We start from the raw sequence: 22,693 nt of genomic DNA, 5'->3' as shown, positions 1-22,693 counted from the left end.
GTGAGGGCATGTGCAGTATACGGCCACGATCTAACACAATTTATACACAAAAATCAGATAATGTACAAAAAACAACAAATAATTACAGTAATCGAAGAAGTGATGCCGTGGCTAGAAAATATTTATATGGTTACATTTGATGGGTATGTAAAAAAAGCTAACTACAGCATAAACGAGTTAAGTTATGATTCCAGAGCAGCTTAATACAGTTCTGAATATCTTTTATAATATTGATTATAAATAAATATATTTTTTTCTCTTTGTATACAGCATGGACATGTTTATTGTGGGCTTGCCACCAATAGCCAATTATAATCGTGTGGGGCGTGCGCTTAGCGACAGCCAAGCTTGTTTGACTCGAATTAGCGACTCCTCCTGTAGAACCAGTAAAACCGTCCAATGAGAAGCTCAGAATCAGAGTGGGGTGATCTGACGTTGCATCTTTGGGTCTAGCGATTACATCATGTGTTTCGCTCCTGGAATGATGGAAGCAGGAACAGCAGGAGGAAAATAAACTGCACAACTACATGTAGCCAGAAGGGAAAAAAATGAGCACGTGTATTTTAACAAAAACAGTTCCTGCAACTCTTCGTAATGGTGGTTTACATTAATTTTTTTCTCCCTCTCCTATAATAATTAGTAACGTACAAACAGGCAATGCGGGTGTTTTTGTTTGTTTGTTGTATCCCTAAGACTTCATTTGAAACACAATCTTTCACAATGTCTATGTTTAACGCACTGTTATAGTAACACAAAAGCAGAACCCCACAACGGTATTGTAGGAAAATAGGTCAGTGACCTAGAGTAGCACTGCTAAGTTGTCAGTAAAGTTTGGTAAGATTATATAAAGTCCAGCATGGTTGGTGGTCAAGTGTGTAACAATAAGTCTCGTCCGTTTGTTAGCCGGAGTTTGTAAAGTTGGCTAGTCTTGGTCCTCAGGTAAAGGAAGGAAAAAATGATTCTTTTAAGGATCTATGTTGTGCAAATGCCCATAAACAACCACATGTGAGAGGGTGAAAGGCTCATTTCACAATGAATGACCAGTACAGTACAAGATTGAGTCTGGGTTGCATCAGCATGTACATGAGAAAAGAGAGACTAGTCACAGATCCCCTAAGTGTAAAATAACCACAAACAGTTATGAGGTAGAGGTCACACATTGCTAGTGTTTTATTGGGCAGTTACATACGTGCATTAGGTCAAATACAAATCTGACCATTAGTAATGGCAGCAGACAGCACAGCCAGAGAGACATGGAGCACCCACCGATAGAAAACAAGCCTCAATTCCATGTCCACAAAACACAAGCTTAAATATCCCGCTTCGCGGGTATTAAAGACATTCAGTTACCACTTTAAAGATAGCCAGAATTTAGAGGAATACATGTTGCAACCAGGACTTAAGCTTCATAAGAGCAAGTTAACACAATACACTCTGTTACAGATGCAAAGTTACAGAACACACAAACACAGAAAACTGTCAAAGTTCCCTTTAAAGAATCTCCTGTTACAGTTTTAGTAACCGTCCTTGTTCAACTTGCATGGTAGATGTTTTTATATTTGTTATCTGGCAATGATAATAAACCCTCAAAACCAAGTGTAACCATACAGCATGAAAGAAAATTAAAGCTCATTATCATTATTATTTTTTTTAATCTAAAATACATTGATTACACAAATACATTTTTAATGTCACCTTTGCATCTATGTTAGCAAGAAGCTTTACAACTGAGGTGCAAATGGGCTGCCTCTGATTAACAAGGCTTTTGGTCTTAAATGGACTGAAAGGAGAAAAAGAAAATCTGTTTGAAGTGCAGTGTTAAAATGAACTGGAAAAAGAGCTGCAAATAAGACGGGTTTTCTATTTTGCCTCGGATCAAAGACAAAACCTTTCTCGACAGAGCAACTCTGCTGAAATCAGTCGGTCATAGAAATGCTTGGCAGCAGCTCCAATGAGAGCAGATGAATCATAGCAGGTTGAAAATGCACAGGAAATAAACTGTAATGTGTTTGACTGCACGAAATCAAAGAACGCAAAATCGTGCTTGCTTTCCGCACGGTTCAACCTCGGCCTCAAAAACATCAGTTGTTCGTTTCCCCTTTGTTGTTTTTTTAACCATGAATTATAAAAATACAGAAGGGGAAAACAAAATAATACTTTCAGTGATCCTGATATTATTATGACCCAATAGATTTTTTACAGAAACCACCATTTCTGTATTTTGAGGTATATTGATTAAATACTATGGAGTATGTGAAGATTTGCCTGTGTGAATGCATCTGTTACCACAGCACACTTGTCTTGTAGATGATTATGATGCCAGTGCTAAGCTGACATTATCATTTAAATCTTTATTTCTGTGTTGCATCTTTATGGAATTTCCAACAGTCCAATGGTCCATCTATCCACTTGTTAGGCAAACAAGCGCACTAATTACATAGTTAGAAAAGTTATGTGCAAAATGAACTCATTCTTAAGATCATTTCCCATCCCCTAGAAAAATAGTAAGCATCTTGTAAACACAAAAGGACAAAATACAGATTTTTCTTTTTTTGCTTCAAAGTGCACAGACATTAACGCGGCGGGGGGAGGAAAATTTTGACAATCCAGCAACTTATTTTGAGCGTGTGAATGTCACTATTTTTCGATTGGTAAAATGAAGAACTAGTTTGTCATTAAAGCATCAATATTCTTTGGAATGGCTTAAAGTGTTTGCAGTTTGCGGCACTTTTCTACATTAACTTCTTGTAGCTTTTCAATGAGCATCTTCCTTCCCCTTAGCTATCTGAAATAGATACGAGATAAGAGTGAATCCTAACTAGTACATTTTTTGATTTTTATTATTCTTAATTCCCTTTGGTTAGAGGAATGCTGGCATACACATTTTAAAGAGATTAGCCAATATTATAATCTTAGTTTGCAAAATTAGCCTGCTAACATGAAACTGTTCATTACAGTGCCTTAAGCAAACTGGGTAATAAGAGGCGCTGCCCTGCCACGAATATCTCAGTATTAAGCATAACTAGAAATCCACAACTCTTAACAAATGCACTGATCGATCAGTATATAACACAAAAAAATAAAACAATTAATGCATAAATAAGCATTTAGCCGAAATGTAGTAAAATAACACAATATACTCCTAATAAAATGCTTCCATACTGACTCTGTGAGTAGACCTTCAGAGAAATTTCCCAGTAATCTCACGGTCAGGTGTCACATTTTTAAACCACATGTCAGTTAAGTGAAGTTGTTCTCCTTTGGTGGCGAGTTATGGAATGAGATGCGGGGCTGCGAGCAGTACATCCCACACTGACAGATTAATACATCCATATACAGTAAAACATAACGCAGTAATGTGCATTAAACTTGTTGGACCTCTGATGGTTAGAGCAACACTCTGGCAAGATAACAACAAGGAGGTGGAGATCAGTTGCTACACCAATGCCAGTCAGCAATGAAATGGGACTAGGAGGATTGTTTTGGAGGGTGGCGGGTGGGGTCATTTTGGGCCAAGACCTTTAGATGCCCTGGAGAGAAACCGAGGTCCTCTGAGAACAGTCTACAAGGCAAAGAGGGCATCTTCCGTCCGTTCAGTCTTCTTATGGGAGCCACTCGGGGCACGGGCGGGGTGGGAGAGGTTAGCAGGGTTAGATCCTGGGGGAGATGGCAGAGTGTCTGCAGCCTTAGCTCGCTCCTCCAGGAACTTATCAAATTCTGAAAGAAACAAATTGATTTGTCAGAAACATGGAAGCTGAGGGTCACAGTGTTAAGACTCTCAATCATTCCCACACACATTTGAGCGAACAGAACACACCCATAGGTGTGAATCAACTGACTATACCTTCACTAGTTACCCCTTCTTCAGCAGCATCACCTTTCTATTAAGAAGAAGAAGAAAAAACATGACATAAGACACAAATTTCTATAGAAAACTATCAAGAACGGAGTTAATTAATGTGAGTGTAAAATCGACAGCACAAGCGGCACAAGTCAGCTGCCTGTAAAGTTCCCACAAACTCCAAACCCAGTGGCTCATGAAGGATCCGTCTGTCATGCATCCTCCCCACATTTTCCATAATGAGAAACCTTCTAGAGCACCACCACAACCACCACATGCACAAGTTAAAGAAGACCATTGCAGCTGCTTTAGGTTAATTATCATTAGCACTGTTTCCACATATGTCTCACCTCATGGCAAACAGTTATGTAAGTGATTGCTGGAAATGATTAAGGTGAATGATTACGGTAAAGATTTTAAGGAAAAAGAAAACCAAGGTCAAATGTATGCAGTTATAAGAAATGGTTGGATGAAAAGTGCTTTAAGGGTGGAAAAGAGGGAGAAAGAGAGGCTAGAAAAACAAAAATGTTAATCAAGGTTAAAAAAAAAAGAAAAATTAAAATCTCACCACGTCAGTACAGAGCCACTCCTCTATGTCATCCATGACAGAGGACTGCGATACTGGGATCTATGGAGCAAAGCCATGGACAACAACGAGGGGTAGCAACAAAGCCACACGACAACAAAAACAACGTAACACACGCACACACACAAAAACAAGAATCACCAGAGGCTCAGGAGAAAAGATAAAAAGAAAAACAATAATAATAATAAAAAAAATGCTTGAAAGACACTCAACCTCTCTTGATTCTGTGCCATTATTGTTTTATCATGTGCAACGACCTGCTGCCGAGCACTCCTCTGTATAAGAAGAGGACTTGCCAGCCTGTGTATTGTTCTCATTAACTCTGTACTGCTGACATGGCTTAACAGCTGCCGACTAATGTCACACACAGCCGTGCTAATTATTCCGCATCATTAGTTAATTAGCAAATCACTTGAACGTGATTAAGAGATTGATTGGTTGGAAAAGGCTGAAAGCACAGGGATTGTCGAGAGGCACGGGAACCCTGCACACCCACCCACACACACACACACACTCAAAAACACAGGGCGCACAGAGCATGAGCATCGCTGCATGGCATGTAGTGACACTGGTGATGGAAGCCATGTCAGACTGGATGGTGTCCATTTGTGTTCAAGATTGTGTGAGCACCAAATAATCAGAGTGATTAAGGAGTTTGAGGCATTACAGGAGGAGGCGAAGGTGAACTTTAACCATGACTCAAGAAACCTCCTCTGAGGAGTAACTGGTAAATTTTTTAAAAGTTACTTGAACCCTTTAAAAATTAAAGTCTGCAACATTAATTTCATCTATTTTGACAAAGTTAAAGACCATCGCCCAGTCTCAAAGTTAACTAGAGAGAACAAAACCCATTTCCTAAGGCCTTTACAGACACTAGAAAAACACTGGTGGGGTTTCCTTGTGAGATCACAGGTTATGCATATCAAAAGATTGGCCAAGGCAGAGTGGCAGTGAAAAAATGCATGCAGCTGTGTGAAAAAAGGGAGGAAAAAATAGAAAAAGAGGTCTGTCCTCATTATGACTCACAACAATAACACTGATATAACTTCACAGTGTATAACATTGTGCTGAACATTTATAAAATCAACATATCATCTTCTTCTACATCTACTGCTTCATCTGTTAGTTGGTTTATGTGTTAGAATGTGAGGTAATAGTGAACTGTATAATATCTAAGATCCACAGACCATTAGAGGACAACTGACAAAATACTCACCACTACACAGCAAACCACAATCACTTTTAATAATTCTCTTATGCTTGGCTGATATTTCATGAGTACTTGGATTCGCTGATTGGATTTTGCTGTGTAGCAGGAGCATCTCTACTCCTCCGCTTTTTTAGTGAGTGACGGTTAAATGATGATGGAGCTTGGTCAAAGTTCCTAGCGACCCATCAGCCTCATTTTAACATCCATGGAGGGGTTAATGTGAGCACCAGTAATGAGTATAGTCTTTAACGCTTGGGTCAACAGAGTACAATAGAGGTGGGCAGTATGGATAAAAGAAATTCTGTATTAATATGCCAACCAATTTGGGAGCTACAGTCAGGGTAAAAAGAAAGTACCCCTTTGTCAATTTTACGGTTTTACATACAAAGTTATAATAAAAAACAAACAAAAAAAACCATCTGATTCTTAGCATCTTCTAAAATGATTAAATTTGATTTAAATTTAAATTTAACAACCGCCAGTGCTACTCCTCCCTCAGCCTCCTGGTGGAGATGCTATCAATTTCAAAATCCTACATTGCCTTCAGAAAGCTTACTCTGACTTTGAGGTCAAAGTCGCTGAAAATCAGTTTGAAAATTCTACGTCACCTTGTTCTTGAGTTACCGAATTCACAAACTTGGGTGCCCACGCCATTCTTTTTCAGTCATTTTTTGTAGATCTGCTGCTGTGTTTAGGATCACTGTGCAGTTGCGTGACACAATTTGGGCCAAGCTTTTAGTTGTTGTCCTCTAGAAAAGTGACTGCAAGGTGTTTATATCCTGTGGCTGCAAAACAAGCCCAAATCCTCACCACTCCACCACTGTGCTTGACACTTTATTTGAGGCGTTTTTGTTGATATGCTGTTCGGCACTTTGAATTATAGCCAAATATCTCCACCTTGGTGTCATCAGTCCAAAGGACACTGTTGCAGAAGTCCTGTGGTTTATTCAAATGCAGTTTTACAAACACGCTGCTGCATGTTCTTTTTAGAAAGAAGACACTTTATACTATAAACCACACTTGTTCAGTCTTTTTCTAATGGATTTAACATGCTAACTGAGGCCTGTAGCTCGTGAGTTTTTTGCAATTTCCCTGAGCATTGCACAGTCTGACCAAGAGGTGAATTTCCTGGAAAGTGACACAGTGTAATATGCCATGTTTTGTACTTGAGGCTGTATTTACCTCATTTTAAGACTTGCTAGTTGTTTTTTTTTTATGGCCTGTTATGTAAAAACTTCCAGCTGAAAGAGGGTGCGTTTTCTTTTTATCATGACTGTAAGTGTAACTCAGAAGAAGCAGATTCCAAAATAAGCCCTAGTTTAAATATCTGTAATGACATATTGCCCAAGACTACAGTACAATATCTAAACTAGGCATGGACATGGATGTTCTTAGAAGGAAAAGCCACTTGGAAGTAGGACTGTTGGGAAGATTTGGGAAAAAGGTGAGATGAGGCTGAAAATGAAGCGCAGCTCATGAGGATGATGGACAATGCTGGAGGAGGCTGACATGAGGTGGACATGAGGGAGGGGTAGGAGGACACACTGTGGATAGAGTCCTCACCATTCCTTGGGTAATAAGCCAGCTGTCTATGGGCAGCTCCTGATCTGCTGGGTTATCATCCCCTTTAACCCTCAGCTGAATCAACAACAGAATAACACCTTACACAAAAGAAGAAAGGCCCCACCACCACAGCATAGCACAAAGTGCAGAGAGAGAAAGACAGAGAAGAAGTCAAATGTGCAAAAGACGACTGAGAGAGGAGGGAATAAATGAGGCCAACATAAGAAAATGGCAAAGGATCACTGCATAAAGATGAAAATGAGGAAAATAAAGAAGGAAAAAAGAAGAGATTTAAAACTCAGTGAAGTATACGTTCTAAACAAGGAATAAATCACCTAAGGCAACTAAAGAATGGTGCCACCTTTTTGTGTATGTGTACCTAGAGATAGCCAAGCAAATATACTGCAATGTGTGCTCAGAGAGAATGACTAAAAATCTTGAAGCTAGTCAGTGATTTAGAGTTTCTGTGAGCACTGACTTTAGAGATGAGCAGATTAAAGGAAGAAGAAAGACATCTGCTTTGAAGAACGAGAAACCTAAATGCATGTTTTTTTAATAACTGGGAGAAGTGCTGACACTAATGGCTAAAAAGTACCAGTGGTTCAGATACAGTATAAAAACTCCCAGTTAGACTTTGCTCCCATCTTCTGTACATAAAACTCATTTATATGCTTATGACTGGCATAGACACTATAGACAACAGCACTATATTTGAGGTATTCAAAAATGAGAAAACCTCAAGCCTCTGTTTGGTCAAAGTTCAAGAAGCACTTCATCAGGACAAATGTCACTGTAAAGTATTCAGTGTTACAAGCCATCACATGCAGAGAGCTAAAAAAGCTCGTCAGCCATGCTTATTTGTACTCACCCCTCCTGTATTCTGTTGTCTAACACCCAAAGCAGAGGCCAGGCCACCCAGAGCCTGAGGGTCTTCATATTTTACACTGTGTACAAAACCAGAAACAGATTAAGAAGAATTAAGCTGTATATAAAAAGAATTAGGAGCAAAGATGATGTCTGACAGCTTTTTTTAATATCATCTCTGTCCAAAGAGAAGACAAGCAAGACATTTCTTCTTAAGAAAGAAAAGAATAAAGTGCAACAAAAGTCTTCAGTTCTGTCCAAACTAGGGATTTTGTTGATTCATGGCATAGACCCTTGAGCTAAAACACACCCCAGTGGACCCCTTTGTTCACAACTTGCATAAACAAAAAACACAGTAACATTCAGGTAGTGGAAAAAAAATGGGCAAACATACTTATTTATTCACAGTGAGTAGCCAAAAGTAACACAATAAACTAGCCGCAGGGAGAAAATACCAGATTAACATCCAGCCTGTCCCGATAGGAATTCAAAAGGCACTCCAGGAAATATAACCGGATATCAAGCATTTCAGAAATGTAGTGAGCACATTACAAAGAGCTATTTGTCAAAATAAATTACATTAAGGGAGCTAAATTAAATGTAGACCTACTTTTTGCGCTGTTCAGCCAGAGAGCTCCCCCTGGTCTGTGCGAACATGTCAAAGTCGTCCGGGTTCTGGGCCGATTGAGACGACGGGGTGCCGCTCGGGCTTTCTGAGCCTACATCTGGATCAAGAGGGTGGCAGGAGACAGCAGAACATTGAGAAGAGCAAAGATTAAAGTAAAATGAAAGAGGATGAAAGAAGTGGCACAGAGAAATGAATTTAAAATTAATGCAGCAAAGTTTAAGACGTCCTAATTATAGACCAGACTTACAACACTCCAGTTTGGCAATGTGTAATTACCATATATTACTGCACAAAATATAAGAGGTAATCCCTCTAAGGTTGAACCACAACACTTCAGTGAATTTTACTGCAATTAGTTAAAAACAATTAGCTACAAATTTAACTTTTGTCATGTAAGAACCAGCAAAGGTCTGCAGGGATTTGAGAGGACAGGAAGCTCCAACAATTTCTAAAAACATGCTTTTACTTTGTCTGTATGGATCTCGAATGGATTATTAGGAAAATTTTAATTTTACAACAATAAAAAGGTGCTTCTTGTGCACCTTTTATTATCCTAAAAAATAGATTTCATTATGTTTTATCCTTACCAAGTCCAGCTAGAGCACTGGATAGGGATGCTGCAGTGGGGTTGCGGGCAGGAGAAGCCATGGCTCCAACAGTGGAGCTAGGTGGAGGGCTGGATGTGATCCTGGGTGTTACCACAGCTGGGGATCCTGGGCCCAGGTCTATCAGGTTGTCCTCTGTGGCTTCAGTTAACATCTGAAAAGAGGAGAGCAAGTGAAATATACTCGTTAACTACAAATATAAAACAATGCAACTATGCAGCATTTGTGACACCAAGTAAAAGATTAAATTATTGCTTTTTCTCCTTTTTTTTAAATGAGAAGAAATGCTTCTAGCTGCAGAAATGCTACACAATTTCAGACAACACTCTAAACCAGCAGTCATGGATTGGCAGCTATGCAAAGGAGCAATAATGGAGCCGAATAAACAGCTGCAAGAGATTACAGATGTGTGAGAAGGAACACCATGAAAGGTGGAGGGAAGGAAATAAAACATCTAGTTTCAAACAGTAGAACCAGTGTTCACACATCACAAGGCTCTAAACACGAGATTCATATAACAGACGTTTTGACAGTCATCACTCAGTTCATCCCAGCACACTGGCTTGGACTGAATGTGGTCGTGGTGTTATACTTGCCTCCATCAGCTAGCCACAACACAAACAGACAGAGCACACGGAAAGATCAACAAGCTGCAAACACAAACAGCTATGTGGGATGTAGTGAGAGATGGCCCAGTCCATTGGCAAATGTCTCAAACTGGCAAATGTGCACTTTTTAATGGAAGTTTGGCAGCGCTCAGCTCGTTCAGTTTTACAAAGCACTAAAATGCATTCCACTTGCATTACAAATGAATGCTGCTATGGTAAACAGTTGAGGGGGATTATTAGTTCAGATAATGTTTGAATCATCTCTCACAGCATCCATAATGTTAGGCAAAGGTATATGTAGTGAAATGTGAAAAAAAGAATAGAATAATGATACGTGCAAAAAGAAAACATGCAATTTCAGCCAGTAGGCCTCTGTTCTTTGTTTCTACTCTTTGTTGATGGTACTCACCCCATTGTTCTGTGCAGCTCTACCTGACCTGTACCTCTCATACCTGTGAGCAACATGAAAAAAAAACAAAAAACAAAACAATTAACACTTTGCCACATGCTCTCTGAGCTTAAACGCTCTTTTAACACAAACACGATGAAAGAAAAGTTTTAGCATTAAGAGCCCACAGAGCACATAAACAATGCACAGTGCTTTACCGTGCAATATTTGGACAATCGCAAATCTCGATTCACAATGATTCAGTTATCTTAACTGATCTGACCCACTTATGTAACCTTATGAAGTACAGTGAGTCCGTTTGACCTGTTATATCGCGATCTGTGTCATGCAGGTTTTTCTTTTTCAAGAAAACCTGATAAGCTTAGGTCTAATGATATCTAGAGAGTCATCTTTTAAATTGTGCTCGAGATCTTGCCAAACCAGAAAAGCAAAAACTAACAAGCACTAGTGATCGAGGTAGTAACCAAAATACACAAACAAGTATTTCTTTTTGTGACACTAATGCAGTTTGATTGAATTCACCTCTCGTATCGGAGGAAAATGTTGTTGAGGTCATCATTTGCGTGTAGGAGCTCCTCGGTCACTTCCTCATTAGAGACGCGCGAAATCAGCTCGACCACTCTCTGCTGCATAGCTCGGCATGTTCTGTTCAGCTCCTTGACAGAGTGTCACATGAACAGATTGATCAATATATTAAGTTATAAATCAATTTGAGAAAAAGTGAGCTGTAAAGAAACGGACAAGCTGACACATACTCAGACAGTCAAGCGTGTGTTTGTCTGTCTACTGATGACTCAAAAAACCCTCTATAAACCACTCCATTTGCCAGTACATAAACTGTTATGCTGCTTATTTATGACTCACGAATGGGTGGAGAGCTTTCTATAAATATAATACAAAAGGCTTTTAGTTTTAAGCAAGTCAAAAATATTTGTTAAACTAAATTCTGTTACAGTTTTCTCTACATTACCTGAAATAAATAGCAAAGTGAGTCAGGTACTACATAACAATTACACTGGCACAGGCTCTTTAGCCCGGGGCCAGATACTTGGAGCTGATACAAATACCTGAGGGGTTTCTGGCCTTCAAAGATTAAAATCTGCATGAGCTTGCATGAGAAAATGTTGCGATTTGACCTGCTTAATTGCCAGTTTAAGGAATTTTACCACAGAAAAATGGCCCTTGGCAGGTTAGCATGAAACTTAGCCCATAACACCCCCTGGTGGCTGCACAAAATTACAACACTTGGCAGTTAAAAGCAGTGTTGGAAAGAATTTGGCTTTCTGAATGCACATCATGCATGGGGGTGTATATAAAGAAAAGAATTCACAGGAGCCTAAAATAAATCTTCTGATAAGAAAGAATGTGACAGAAAAATCTGTGATCTTTAAAGACTTGTTCTTCAGAATGGCAAATGTCTTCTGATATGCATTAAGAATTGAATTAAATTTATGCCAAGTTGGGTTTTATTTTGTTTGGATTTTTATTCTTTTTAACTACAATGAAGTTGTACACAACACAGGCAACTACTGAATGCATTATAGTGAAATTCATAGTGTATTAATCTAACCTGAAGCAGTTCTAGATCAGAAGCCTCTTCCTGACCTGGGACCATCTCAGTTAACATCTCCGACATGACTTTGACGTTTCCTCGCACTACGTCCAGCTCACTACGCAGCCGGGCAATCTGAAAGCACACAAGATCAAAGGTCAATGAAAAACATTTGGATTAATTTGGTATCAGCGGCACAGCAGCGTAAGTTGAAACTGTACTTAAGTTTTAAACTCACTAAACACTGAAAAAAGCTTTTTTTATTCAAAAATTATTTTAAAAAAAATGCTGTGTGAATTAATTTAGCTGAACAAAGGTTGGTGTCCCTCACCTGTTCAGGAGTTGCTGTGATGGGGTTGGGAATTTCAGGGGCCTGTGTGGCAGGGGGAACGGGTGAGGCAGGTTTAGGAGTCGTGGGATCAGGTGAGGTTGGGGCAAGGTACTTGACCATGGCTGGATCTACCTCTGGTGTCCCCTATGATAAAAATAAATACATAAATAAATAAAACAAAAACCCCAAAAAGCAAAACTCTAGGCCAGTTTATTAGGTGCACCTGTTCAATGGCTTATTAACACAAATAACAGATCGGTCAGGGGCAGGAACTCAACTCAGACATTAAATCCAAGAAGGGATGGTCGACCTGCTAAAGTTCAAACCGAGCATCAGAATGGGGAAGAAAAGTGATTTAATTGACCTTGAATTTGACACTTGTTGTTGGTACCAGACAAGATGGTCTGAGTATTTCAGAAACAGCTTATCTACTAAGTCCGGCATTTACAGAGAATGGTCTGAAAGAGAAAATATCCAGCAAGCGTCAGTTCTCTGGATAAAAATAGACGCCTCGCAGATGTTAGGGGTCAGAGGACAAGGACCACACTGCTTTGATCTGACAGGAAGGCAACACTAACTCAGATAACCATAAGCATCTCTGAACACAGACTACATTTAAACATGAAATTGATGGTCTAAAATAACAGAAGAGCAGTGATGCTACAGTTTGAATGGGCTCACCAAAATTAGACAACATAAGATTGGAAAAATGTTGCCCCTTCTGTTGGAACATTCAGATGGTAGGGTCAGCATTTGGGATAAACAACATGAAACAGGAGAGTCCCATCGTGGATGTGCAGCTGACAAATTTGCAGCAACTGTGTGATGCTGTGATGTTCACATGAACAAAGAGGAACGTTTCCAGCACCTTGTTGGATTTATGCTATGAAGAATTAAAGCAGCTCTGAAGGCAAACATTGGTACAACCCAGCACTAAAAAAAAGTGTACCCAAAAAAGTGAATGAATGTATTTGTGTATTTCTTCCCTACCCTCTGTGGTGTGTGAATCGGAGACAGTGCATCCAGGTCTGCCATTGGGAACTCAACACCTTTCCTTTTCAGTTCCTCATAAATATGCACCACCCCAGTTAGATCAGGACTACTCCTGAAGGCATCTGCCCAGGCCTGTCAAAACACAGACAAATTATTTAGTATGCTCTCAATTCTTGGTATTAATAAAACCAACTAAAAAAACAACAACAACAACAACAACTGAATGAAAGCACGTAACATTACTAGTACGGACATTATTTTGCTCCAATGCTTAGGGAATTTCTTTTTTTTTTTAAATTAGTCAAATATCTCTACAAGAAGGCTATCCACAGGATCTCCTTCAAAACGTTCCTATTAATATTTAAGGGAGCGCAAAAAAGAGAAATGGAGAACACCATCTGTTGGCTGAGGTGACCTCAGGTAACCAGATAAAATCACAAAAGGCTGAAGCTGTTGTGCAACACGTGTGAAGTGGCGCATGTTGTGCCCACCTGATTTAAAATTCTGCAATGGAGTGTGTTGGTAAAAGCAAAAAGAAAAAGAAAATATGTTGCAAAAGAATTTTATCATTTAAAAACAGCAAATACAGAGAGCGCTCCAATACCTGTATAAGAGACAGCACTTTGTCTTGTACGATCGTTGGGGGGTTGGCTTTGGGGGAGATGATCTTTACCAAAACACCATCAATAAAATCTCTGTTGGCCACCTGGACATGAAACCTGTGACCACAGTTCTTCACACATGTCTCCAATACCTACAGGAAGAGAGAGGATTAAACAAAGATGCTTTAAAAAAGTTTGTGTGTGGGGGGGGGAGCAGCAGAGAAAAGGCAGACTTAGTCAGTATTTTGCTGCACACAGGGCCTTCCAACTAGCAGAGCTATCAAAGATGTGGGAGGACATAAAGACAGCTCAAAGGGCATAGCCACTGTAAACAAATGGAAAGAAGAGGCAGAAAAACACAGGCCATGCAGTGGAAGGCAGAGGATGACAGAGCAAAATAAAATGACCAGGAGCACAAGATCAGTAGTGTTTTCCCTTTAATGTGACATTAAAAACCTACACACTGAAAAGCATCAACACCATGGGCATGGCCCAGTGAGTCATTTTTGTCTACCAGTGCCTTGCTCATATATTCAGCGACTTTATTCCTAGTTTTGCAATATAGTTCCAAGAAGAAGTATGAACTTACGGTTAGTGCGAGCATAACTTCTCTGTAGTTCTTGTTGCCGCTCAGTCTCTTCTTCAGTGCCCGCATGGCATCTTTTGGCCTAGACAGGAACAGCAGAAAGTTACAGCTGCACAAAGTACCCTCTGCTTATAGTGAGCGTAACGTCACCGACTTTGATGGAATAAACTCTCCTGTGTGCCACAATAACAGATGCGATTCAAGTCCGTCAGCATATCTATTTGACTAAAACAGAGAAGTACTGTCACACCATCTGTCTCACTCTTTTCTCTCTGTGTGACTATACTGTAAGTCTGTCCCACAGCAAGATCAAAAGCTGCCCATGCATGAAGAGTTCAGATTGGCTGTCGGCCTAACATTGTCCATCTTCATTGCAGATGAGACGGTACGCTTTTATGGACTACCTACTGAGCTACAGTACATTTACAGAGTGAAGGAGCTGAAACAGAGAGAAATGGAGGGAAGCATATTGTCTTATATATATATATGGTCCCAGACAGCCCTCTGCACATGACTGAGTTTATTGAATATAATCTACCCTGCATTTCTGATTCTCTCCACAGTTCCCTGTTGTTTCCTGTACATGTATTTTCGCTATATCTTGATTTAGTCCTTACCATCTGCTGTCAAACTTTCATAATTAAATGCACACATTAGCATGTGTTAAAACGTCGCACAAATGTTTGTGCTGCATTTCAAAGTCTGGAATTAAGGAGACTCGATCTATCTAGCTAAACATCTTGAAGACAATAAGTTCTGTGAAGCTGAACTCCCTCTCTCATGCCTTCTGTTTTGCAAGCGTGACCCAGAGAGCGCCTGTGTCACATGTCAAGACAATGAGTGTGTGTAGGCATGAAGAATGTAAAAAATAAAGTAAAAGGGGAAGCAAAAAATACATTTAGCTATTTAACAGAAAATGGAAGTGTCTGATTATCATGCATCAATGTCTGTAACAGGTTAAGACTTTTTCCTGAGATAAGACGTGATCAAACTGTTCTGTTAAAAAAAAAAGTACAAAAAAGGTTTTCTATTTATATTAGTCCAATAAACCCTTCAAAATGGTCTTTTCAACTGTTTCATAAAAGTACTGTCATCACCATTTTCTATGCCCTCCTTGAATTATTTTTTTTAACCACTAAATGGGGAAGAAAGGTGATTTACGCGACACTGAACGTGGCAATGTTGTTGGTGACAGACAGGCTGATCTGAGTATTACTACTGCGATTTTCCCACATAGCCATCTTTAGTGAATACAGAGAATGGTCTGAAACAGAGAAAATATCCAGTCAGTTTCAGTCTTCTGGGTAAAAATGCCTCGTTACAACTAAGGTACGTAAAACAGCATTTCTGAACACACGTGTCAAACCTCAAAGCAGATCAGCTTCTGCAGCAGAAGAGTACACCAGGTGCCACTCCTGTTGGCTAAGAACGGGCTCAGCAAAATTGGGACAGCAAAGGACTGGAAAAAACACCGCCTGGTCTGATGAGCCTCAATTTCTGCTATGACATTCAGATGGTAGGGTCAGAATTTGGCATAAACAACATGAAAGAGTGGATCCATCCTCCCTTGCATCAACCGTAATGTGTGTAATGGTGTGGGGGATATGTTTTCTTAGTGCCTTCCTTAGTACCATTTGAACTTCATTTAAATGCTACCCGACAATTGTACGCTACCGAGTTAACCATGTGTCCCTTTATGAACACAGCAAATAAAAGTGTAAAGCAGAAGTAGTAAACCTCAAATTATAACAAACCAGTTTCTTGAAAAGGAAAATGAGTTCTCTTTAGCTGAATGAGAGACAACCATGAGGGGAAGCTTGTCAAAAAAATGTCAATGCGGTTAGTAAGTACGGTTTCAGCTTTTTTGAGGAATCCTGGAACTTTCTGATCACACCTTGTACACTAACTACGAGCCAGTGTTTTGTGGTAATTAATTCTGATATTATGGGCTTTTCTGCATGGCAGTTATAATCACTATATTATGCAAAGTAGAACCCAATTAATAACAATATTATTAGTGCATTCTGATTAAAACAGTCATTCAGATTTACTTATTTGTGGCCAAAGGTCTAACTCAGGGGTCAGCAAAGTTTTTAACTTCTTTTTAAAAGAATCCACAGAGCAACTAAAGTGTGTTGCTTATGAAATCCATGAAGTGCTACAGAGAAAATTTTATTTTATTTATGTAATTAACACATTTTGAACTCTTAAAAAAATATAATAAAAAAAAAAAAGGAAAGACACTCAGCTTAACTAAAATCATCCATGTAGCAACAAAAACTGTTGTGAGCCGCCACCCTTATATCGCCTTTGGGCTTTTAGAGCGTTGACCTGACTTTTAAAAAGTAATTGGAAAAAAAGCACTATGCTGCTAAAAAATGAAAAATAGATATTTGCAAAATTCTGCCTAAATATGTATTTTACCTGGTTAATGTGTGTGGCGGGGCGTGGTCTGCAGCGCCGCTGCATGGGAGTCGGACGCACCTGAGCGGCACCCGCAATCACGCCTCGCCGCCTTAAAGTCTGTGCTCTTTCTGCTGTTGTGTTGTCGGGCTGTGAGCTGAACAGCTACAGCCAGCTGTATGTACAGCAACTGTGTGTGAAAAGTGGTCAATAAAGAGATGCTGAAAAGCAGCGGGTCTGCCGTGGTATGTTTTCAATGGAACTTCTGCTCCTGAACCTCTGCGCACAGCGTCTGCAAATCGGGGCTGTACGAAGTCACTTTCATCTTTACGCAGGACTGTAAGCTGTCATCTGTGAGGCGTGAGCAGTGTTTGTTTTTAACATACGGTAGTTCATGGTGGAGAACAGCTGCCAACATAATGTGGATCCGAAGATCAATAATTGGCCTACCTGGGTTTGAAAGTCTCGATAAATGCACGGCGTTTCGGCGGGTACACCGGCTTCCGCGAGTATGACGCTTATTTTGAGCGATGAAAAATAATAAAATTATTTTATTTTATATTTCAATATCACAATAATCTTCCAATTTAGAACTACAAGTTAAAAAAATAACTAAACACAAATAAAATACACTTCACCTAAATATTTCTAATTTATTTTCCCAAACCACCCGGAGCCGCAGAATTTCTCCATGCCCAGATAAAGCTTTCCATGTTAGTAATAATAAACAAAGATTTGTGTAAGCTCAATAAAATAAATGCCAATCGTCTAGTTTTATGGCTGCAAATCTATATAATTTGGGAGACATGTTCACCAAGTGCAGGCTTGGTATTTTTCAGTGTGGGAGGCTGACATGAGAATCTATTCATTCATTCACTCATTCATTCATTTATTCAGACAATAAGACAGTTGGTCAGTCATACCTAAAGAAACAAAAGGCCATGTGTAGTAGAGTGTCTGTCAGCAAAGAACAGTGGGCAGTGTATTATTTGCTCGAGCCTCTCAGTTAGCCACTGTGTGATAAAACAATGAATGTTTCATTACAAACCACAGCAGGAACTTGAGTCATTTTGGGTTAAATACCCTTGCTAATCCCACTTGATAAAGCAAATTATAACCTAATAATAATAATAATGAAGGCGCTTACCCTTCATCGGTTTCATTTATGATATCGCAGATCTCCATGTTGAGGGTCCAGTCCTCATTCTGTAGGCCTCCATCTGTTGCTCTCTCTGGAGGAAAACACAAAGAGTTCAACTGTTATGTTAATAAGCTAACTGCAGTGTACGGTCTATGCAAAAGGCAAGGTTTGAGTGACACAAATTATGATTGTTAGGATGTCAGTTAAAATCAGTTACCACTTATAACAAGAGACACATCAGTATATACAATAAGTTCAGACTCAGTTGTGCAACGACACAAAATGTGACTATTGCAGAATAATAAGTTGTGGACATTAACCAGCGCTGGGGCTGCACCCAACGAAATGTTACTTTTGATAGAAAAATTCATGGTTTGCACAATGCCAGCTGTCTCATGTGTTACCATGGTGCTGCATTTTAGCCAGGCTCAGTTGTTCTCAAGCTAAAGCACACTGATTAAAGCAACCCTCATTTACATAACATCACAAGCACACTTGTGTAAATAAGCCAGCATGTGGTCGCAGACTTGTCCATCCATCAATCTTCGATTGCTTATCTGGATCTGTCACAAGGCAGCAGTCTAGACATTCCTCCCCCAGGGAAACCTCCTCCAGTTCGTCTGAGGGTTTCCAAGCCAGCCGAGAGATATAATTTCTCCAACATGTCCTGGTTCTGCATTGGAGCCTCCTCTCATGCTTGAAAGACCTCACCCTCCACAAGGCATCCCAGTCAGATTGCCAAAGCACCTCAACTGGTTTCTTGCAATGAGGGGAAGTAGGCCATATCCTGAGCCCCTCCCGAATGACCATGCTGCTTAACCTAACCCCAGCCACCTCGCTTGTTTGCATTCAATTCAATTTCATTCATGTAGTGCTAAATTAGGGCTGTGCGATATGACCAAAATCTCATATCCCGATATAAGAATTCTATCGTGCCAATAACGATATAAATCACAAAAATGTAACATTTTCTGTAAATTCTGTGAATCTCGGGCAGCTCGACTTGCAGGAAGTGTTTCCAGCTGCGCGTCATGTACCTGGAGTCGAGTGTTTTAACCGATGCATGAAACAATACATTTTTAGACATAAGTTGTAACAGCCGCCGTTTTCTTTGTATTTATTACACAGGGTGCTGCGGGGAAAAGCCTGTTCTAACGTTTGAGTCTAAGGTCTATTTTTTTAGCACCTGGCGGCTCTTTTTTACTTCTCATCCGTAAATAATCTGCTCTTTCACGTGATTCGGTTTATTTTGAAAAGTCTCAACAGGATCTTGAGCTTTATTGTGAAAGGTTTATGTGGAACATAAACAAGCGGACACGCGATGGTGTTACCGTCGTTGTTGCTAACGACAACGCATAAAAACAGGCGCTTGTCCATCAGTAGTGTGGTTATATTCAATATAAGAGAAATAGAGAACTTTAAGAAATTAATATAGCCACTACAGTGACCATCAAAACGATGAAAAAATATTGCCGTAAACAGTTTATTTTGCAACACCACAAAACAAACACAGCTTAAAATGAAACGATAGACGTTTTTATATCGTCATATATATCGTTATATCGAACAGCCCTATGCTAAATCATTACTACAGTCACCTCAAGGCTGCAATCTCATTCTTTCATTCAGAGCTCATGGCTCATATCAGTAGAAATATAGATTACTGAAATAATAAATAGACCAATGGAAAATGTGACAAGATTTAACTCAGTACTACTTTTAACTGTTTGTTTTTGCAATTATAAATACAGATGAAAAAGCTATTAAGTTCCCTTTTTGAGATGTGAGCACTGTGTGCAAGCAAGCGCCATAAATATAGCCAAACGTAAGAGTAATCTTTGTAAGAAGAGGTTTGGATGAAGTCTTGGATCCGTAATCACCAGACTACCATTCTATTTCATTTTCACAACGCTGCAGTTTCCAGCTGTCACGGTAAACCCAAACATGCAATAAAATTTTGCCAAAAACATGCTCCTCCAAAGCCTCCAACACCAGTAAATTAACTGAAAAGAGCCAAGAAGTCAGTTGGGAAGTGGAAAGCCGAGATCTCAGAGGGAAAGCCACACTGACTGACAGTGAGTGATCCAGCTGTGTACTCAGTTTTAACTATTACAATATGCAGAAAAACAGAAGTTCCAATGACCGGCTCTCGCCTTCACACTCCACCCTTTCATTTAATAGCATTTTGGCTACAAGGAGGAAATAAGGAAGCCAGACTGTGAAAGCTGACAAAGATGAACTGGCTCTGCATTCATCACTGTTCCCGCTCCATCTCCTTCTTCCTCAGCAGCCCTCCAAATCCATCCATCCTGTCTGTGGAAGCTGCCGTTTTATAGAAACACAGAGACTTAGAGCAAAATTTTTAAAAAAGAAAAAAGATTTTCTACTGAAGCAAAATACGATACAGGTTCTGACTGCATAGATCGTCATTAGATGAGTCCTGAGTGTAGACAGGAGATGTTCCTCTGCGGGAAGCTCAGAGGCCCTTAGCAGGATGTCATGCCAGAGCCAGGGGTCTCACGGGGCCATGCAACCACTGGACATGCCTCAAAACCATGAATTATTCATGCTTTAACTCCCCTCTCAAATCAACTTTTCACAGGCTGGGCAGCTTCAACAAACCCACTTATCTACAAAAATAAAAAGGCATGCAGTGAATTCAAACATGAATAACACTTAAAAACACCTCTGAGTCCACCTTCTGAGTCTACAGCATCCAGAGCATGAGTTTGAAAGATTTAACCAGCTACTTCTTCTGGGATAACCCATGTAATCTCCTCAAGTGGATTGTCATGTTGTGGCAGGGCAAAGCACGGGCAGCAGAGGACAGAAGGAAGGGACGCCCCCCTAAAACTCCGATCTATTCGTGTGACACACACTGTAAGGACACTGAACATGAGCCTACTAATGGAGTTAAATGCCTGCTAAGTGCATTAATTCACGGTGTTGTGTCAAAGCACCCACCCCAGCCCTGAGAACTGACACCACACAAGTGAAACCAGTCGATCACATGGCTTTAACAGAGGCAAGCTGTGCCATGCACTTGGCAACAAAGCCACAAAGTCCTTCTCTGGCTACAAAGTGAACTTTTAAGACTCTTCTTTAATTCCTGCCTTTCGTTGTCTCCACTCTCACATATATCCTATTTGTCCCATGCGTTTGTCTTGATATTATTCGATTCATTTCCTCTCATACATGTGCCATGGTCATAGTAAGAGCTGCCAAAGGTTGGTTGTCTTTATTAAATATGGACACAAATTGTGGTAATGCATCGGGCTCTTACAGCAATTAGATTTACCACACATCTCCACTGTCAGGCTTGAACTCTCACATTCCCTTTGTGTCTGGTAAGATGATACTTTGCCCCTCCACTGAGGTGTACAGATCACTACCGCTGCAAATGACAGCTGGGTGTCAAGCCCCAAACAGTGCAGCAGCTCAACCGGAGAGATCTGGCAGGAGACAAGGCCAATTCTGTGATGGAAGGGGGGATGGTGGTCCAAGACATGCTGCATGCAAAAACAAAAATGCATCTGGTTCTGCCCAGTCGAGAGCTTGATTAAAGCACTACATGGCTCTGCAGAAAGTAAAAACATGAGTAATTCTGACACGTAACCAAAAAAACAGCAGCTGTTGCACTTGGTCAAAGGCAAGCACAAACAAACAGTGGGAGAAATTAAAAGTCTCGCACACATCTGTTTTGCAGGAGTAGTTTGCCAAAGCATTAACTCTTTTTCACAAAAACGGCGAAAAAAAGTAAAGTTCAATGTACCTACGGCACCTACAGTACACTCCTACTTTCACATTCTTCAAGTAAACATAAATTCTTATCTTTATACTTCATAAAACAGCTGTTGTCAGTAGCCGGCTCATTGTCAGTTATAAAGGCATGGTCAGGCCTTGGTACCAACTATTATGAATCTCAGCTTGCTTTGAAAAACAAAAAGGGAAATGCAAATATTGATGCAACTACACCAAAGGGATGCTGCAGCTCACGTATATGCCCCCCCTGGGGAGAAAAAGCACCACACCGTATCGAGACTGGAGGGAAAAAACCTCCAGGCTGACCGCACAGTTTGGTCAACTATTGTTCAGAAACTAAGGAAGTATGGAAGTTATCTGGGTCTCTCTTGAAGACACTTTAAGTCATGTCAATACAATAGCGTCAATTTCAGTTAACCTGATTTGATCTTCTTAAGCTACAATCAGTGTCTACACATATGCATTGTTATTCAACTTAATGCATTTCTTGTGATTACACCGGACTAAGTTATGGGTTAGCTGGCTAACATTAGCTGAGAGCCCATTCCAGGCAGATGACGTTTGCTACGATGACACCCGTTAGCTCGCTATTTCCACCTTTGAGCCCAGTAGTAAACAATATATGATGGCCCACATTCAAAGTACGTTGGGGGAAGGAAGCAGCAAGCCTTTAAAAAATAATTTCAGGTCTAACGTACCTATACACTGGCCCACGGGAGTACTGTACGGATTTCCAAGTAAGAACTCCATCTTGACAACAAACGATCCGCCCGGGAATGACAGGCTTCGGCCCAGAGGCAGTACTATCAAGTCCCGCCTACCAAGGAATTCTATTGGTTCAAAAAGTTGGACACGTACAGAGGTTTTTGGACACGTGTGGCTACAATCGATGTCAGTCACAGTCAGTAACTAAAGCTATGTTCAACAAACCTTTTCTACGTGCATGCATTTAATTATTACAGAGGGGAATAATAACTCTAAACAGCTAATAAAAACAATGCAGACAAGG

General features: G+C 40.1%; 1 protein-coding gene across 3 annotated transcripts; it reads right to left on the bottom strand.

Moving 5' to 3' along the window:
* Positions 1–1,146: 1,146 nt before the first annotated feature.
* On the bottom strand, positions 1,147–22,479 carry tom1l2a (target of myb1 like 2 membrane trafficking protein a). Of its 3 annotated transcripts, XM_082531233.1 has the most exons (16): positions 22,383–22,479; positions 17,929–18,013; positions 14,382–14,460; positions 13,795–13,944; positions 13,188–13,322; positions 12,198–12,341; positions 11,885–12,001; positions 10,837–10,970; positions 10,315–10,357; positions 9,280–9,451; positions 8,675–8,789; positions 8,069–8,144; positions 7,201–7,275; positions 4,410–4,469; positions 3,845–3,881; positions 1,147–3,717 (listed from the first exon to the last, which is right to left on the bottom strand). In XM_082531233.1, the coding sequence occupies exons 1-16, from the start codon at positions 22,432–22,434 to the stop codon at positions 3,563–3,565; spliced, it is 1,629 nt and encodes a 542-aa protein (XP_082387359.1). In that variant the 5' UTR covers positions 22,435–22,479; the 3' UTR covers positions 1,147–3,562. The 3 variants fall into 3 exon arrangements, with proteins under 3 accessions (XP_082387359.1, XP_082387360.1, XP_082387361.1); XM_082531234.1 differs by lacking the exon at positions 7,201–7,275; XM_082531235.1 differs by lacking the exons at positions 4,410–4,469; positions 7,201–7,275.
* Between the last annotated feature and the right edge of the window lie 214 nt (positions 22,480–22,693).

The sequence above is a fragment of the Aulonocara stuartgranti genome, assembly GCF_965226115.1.
Source record: "Aulonocara stuartgranti genome assembly, chromosome: 4".
In the NCBI taxonomy this organism is placed as follows: Eukaryota; Metazoa; Chordata; class Actinopteri; order Cichliformes; family Cichlidae; genus Aulonocara; species Aulonocara stuartgranti.
The sequence above is the reverse complement of the archived record's forward strand: the minus strand, read 5'-3'. Positions and strand labels throughout refer to the sequence as shown.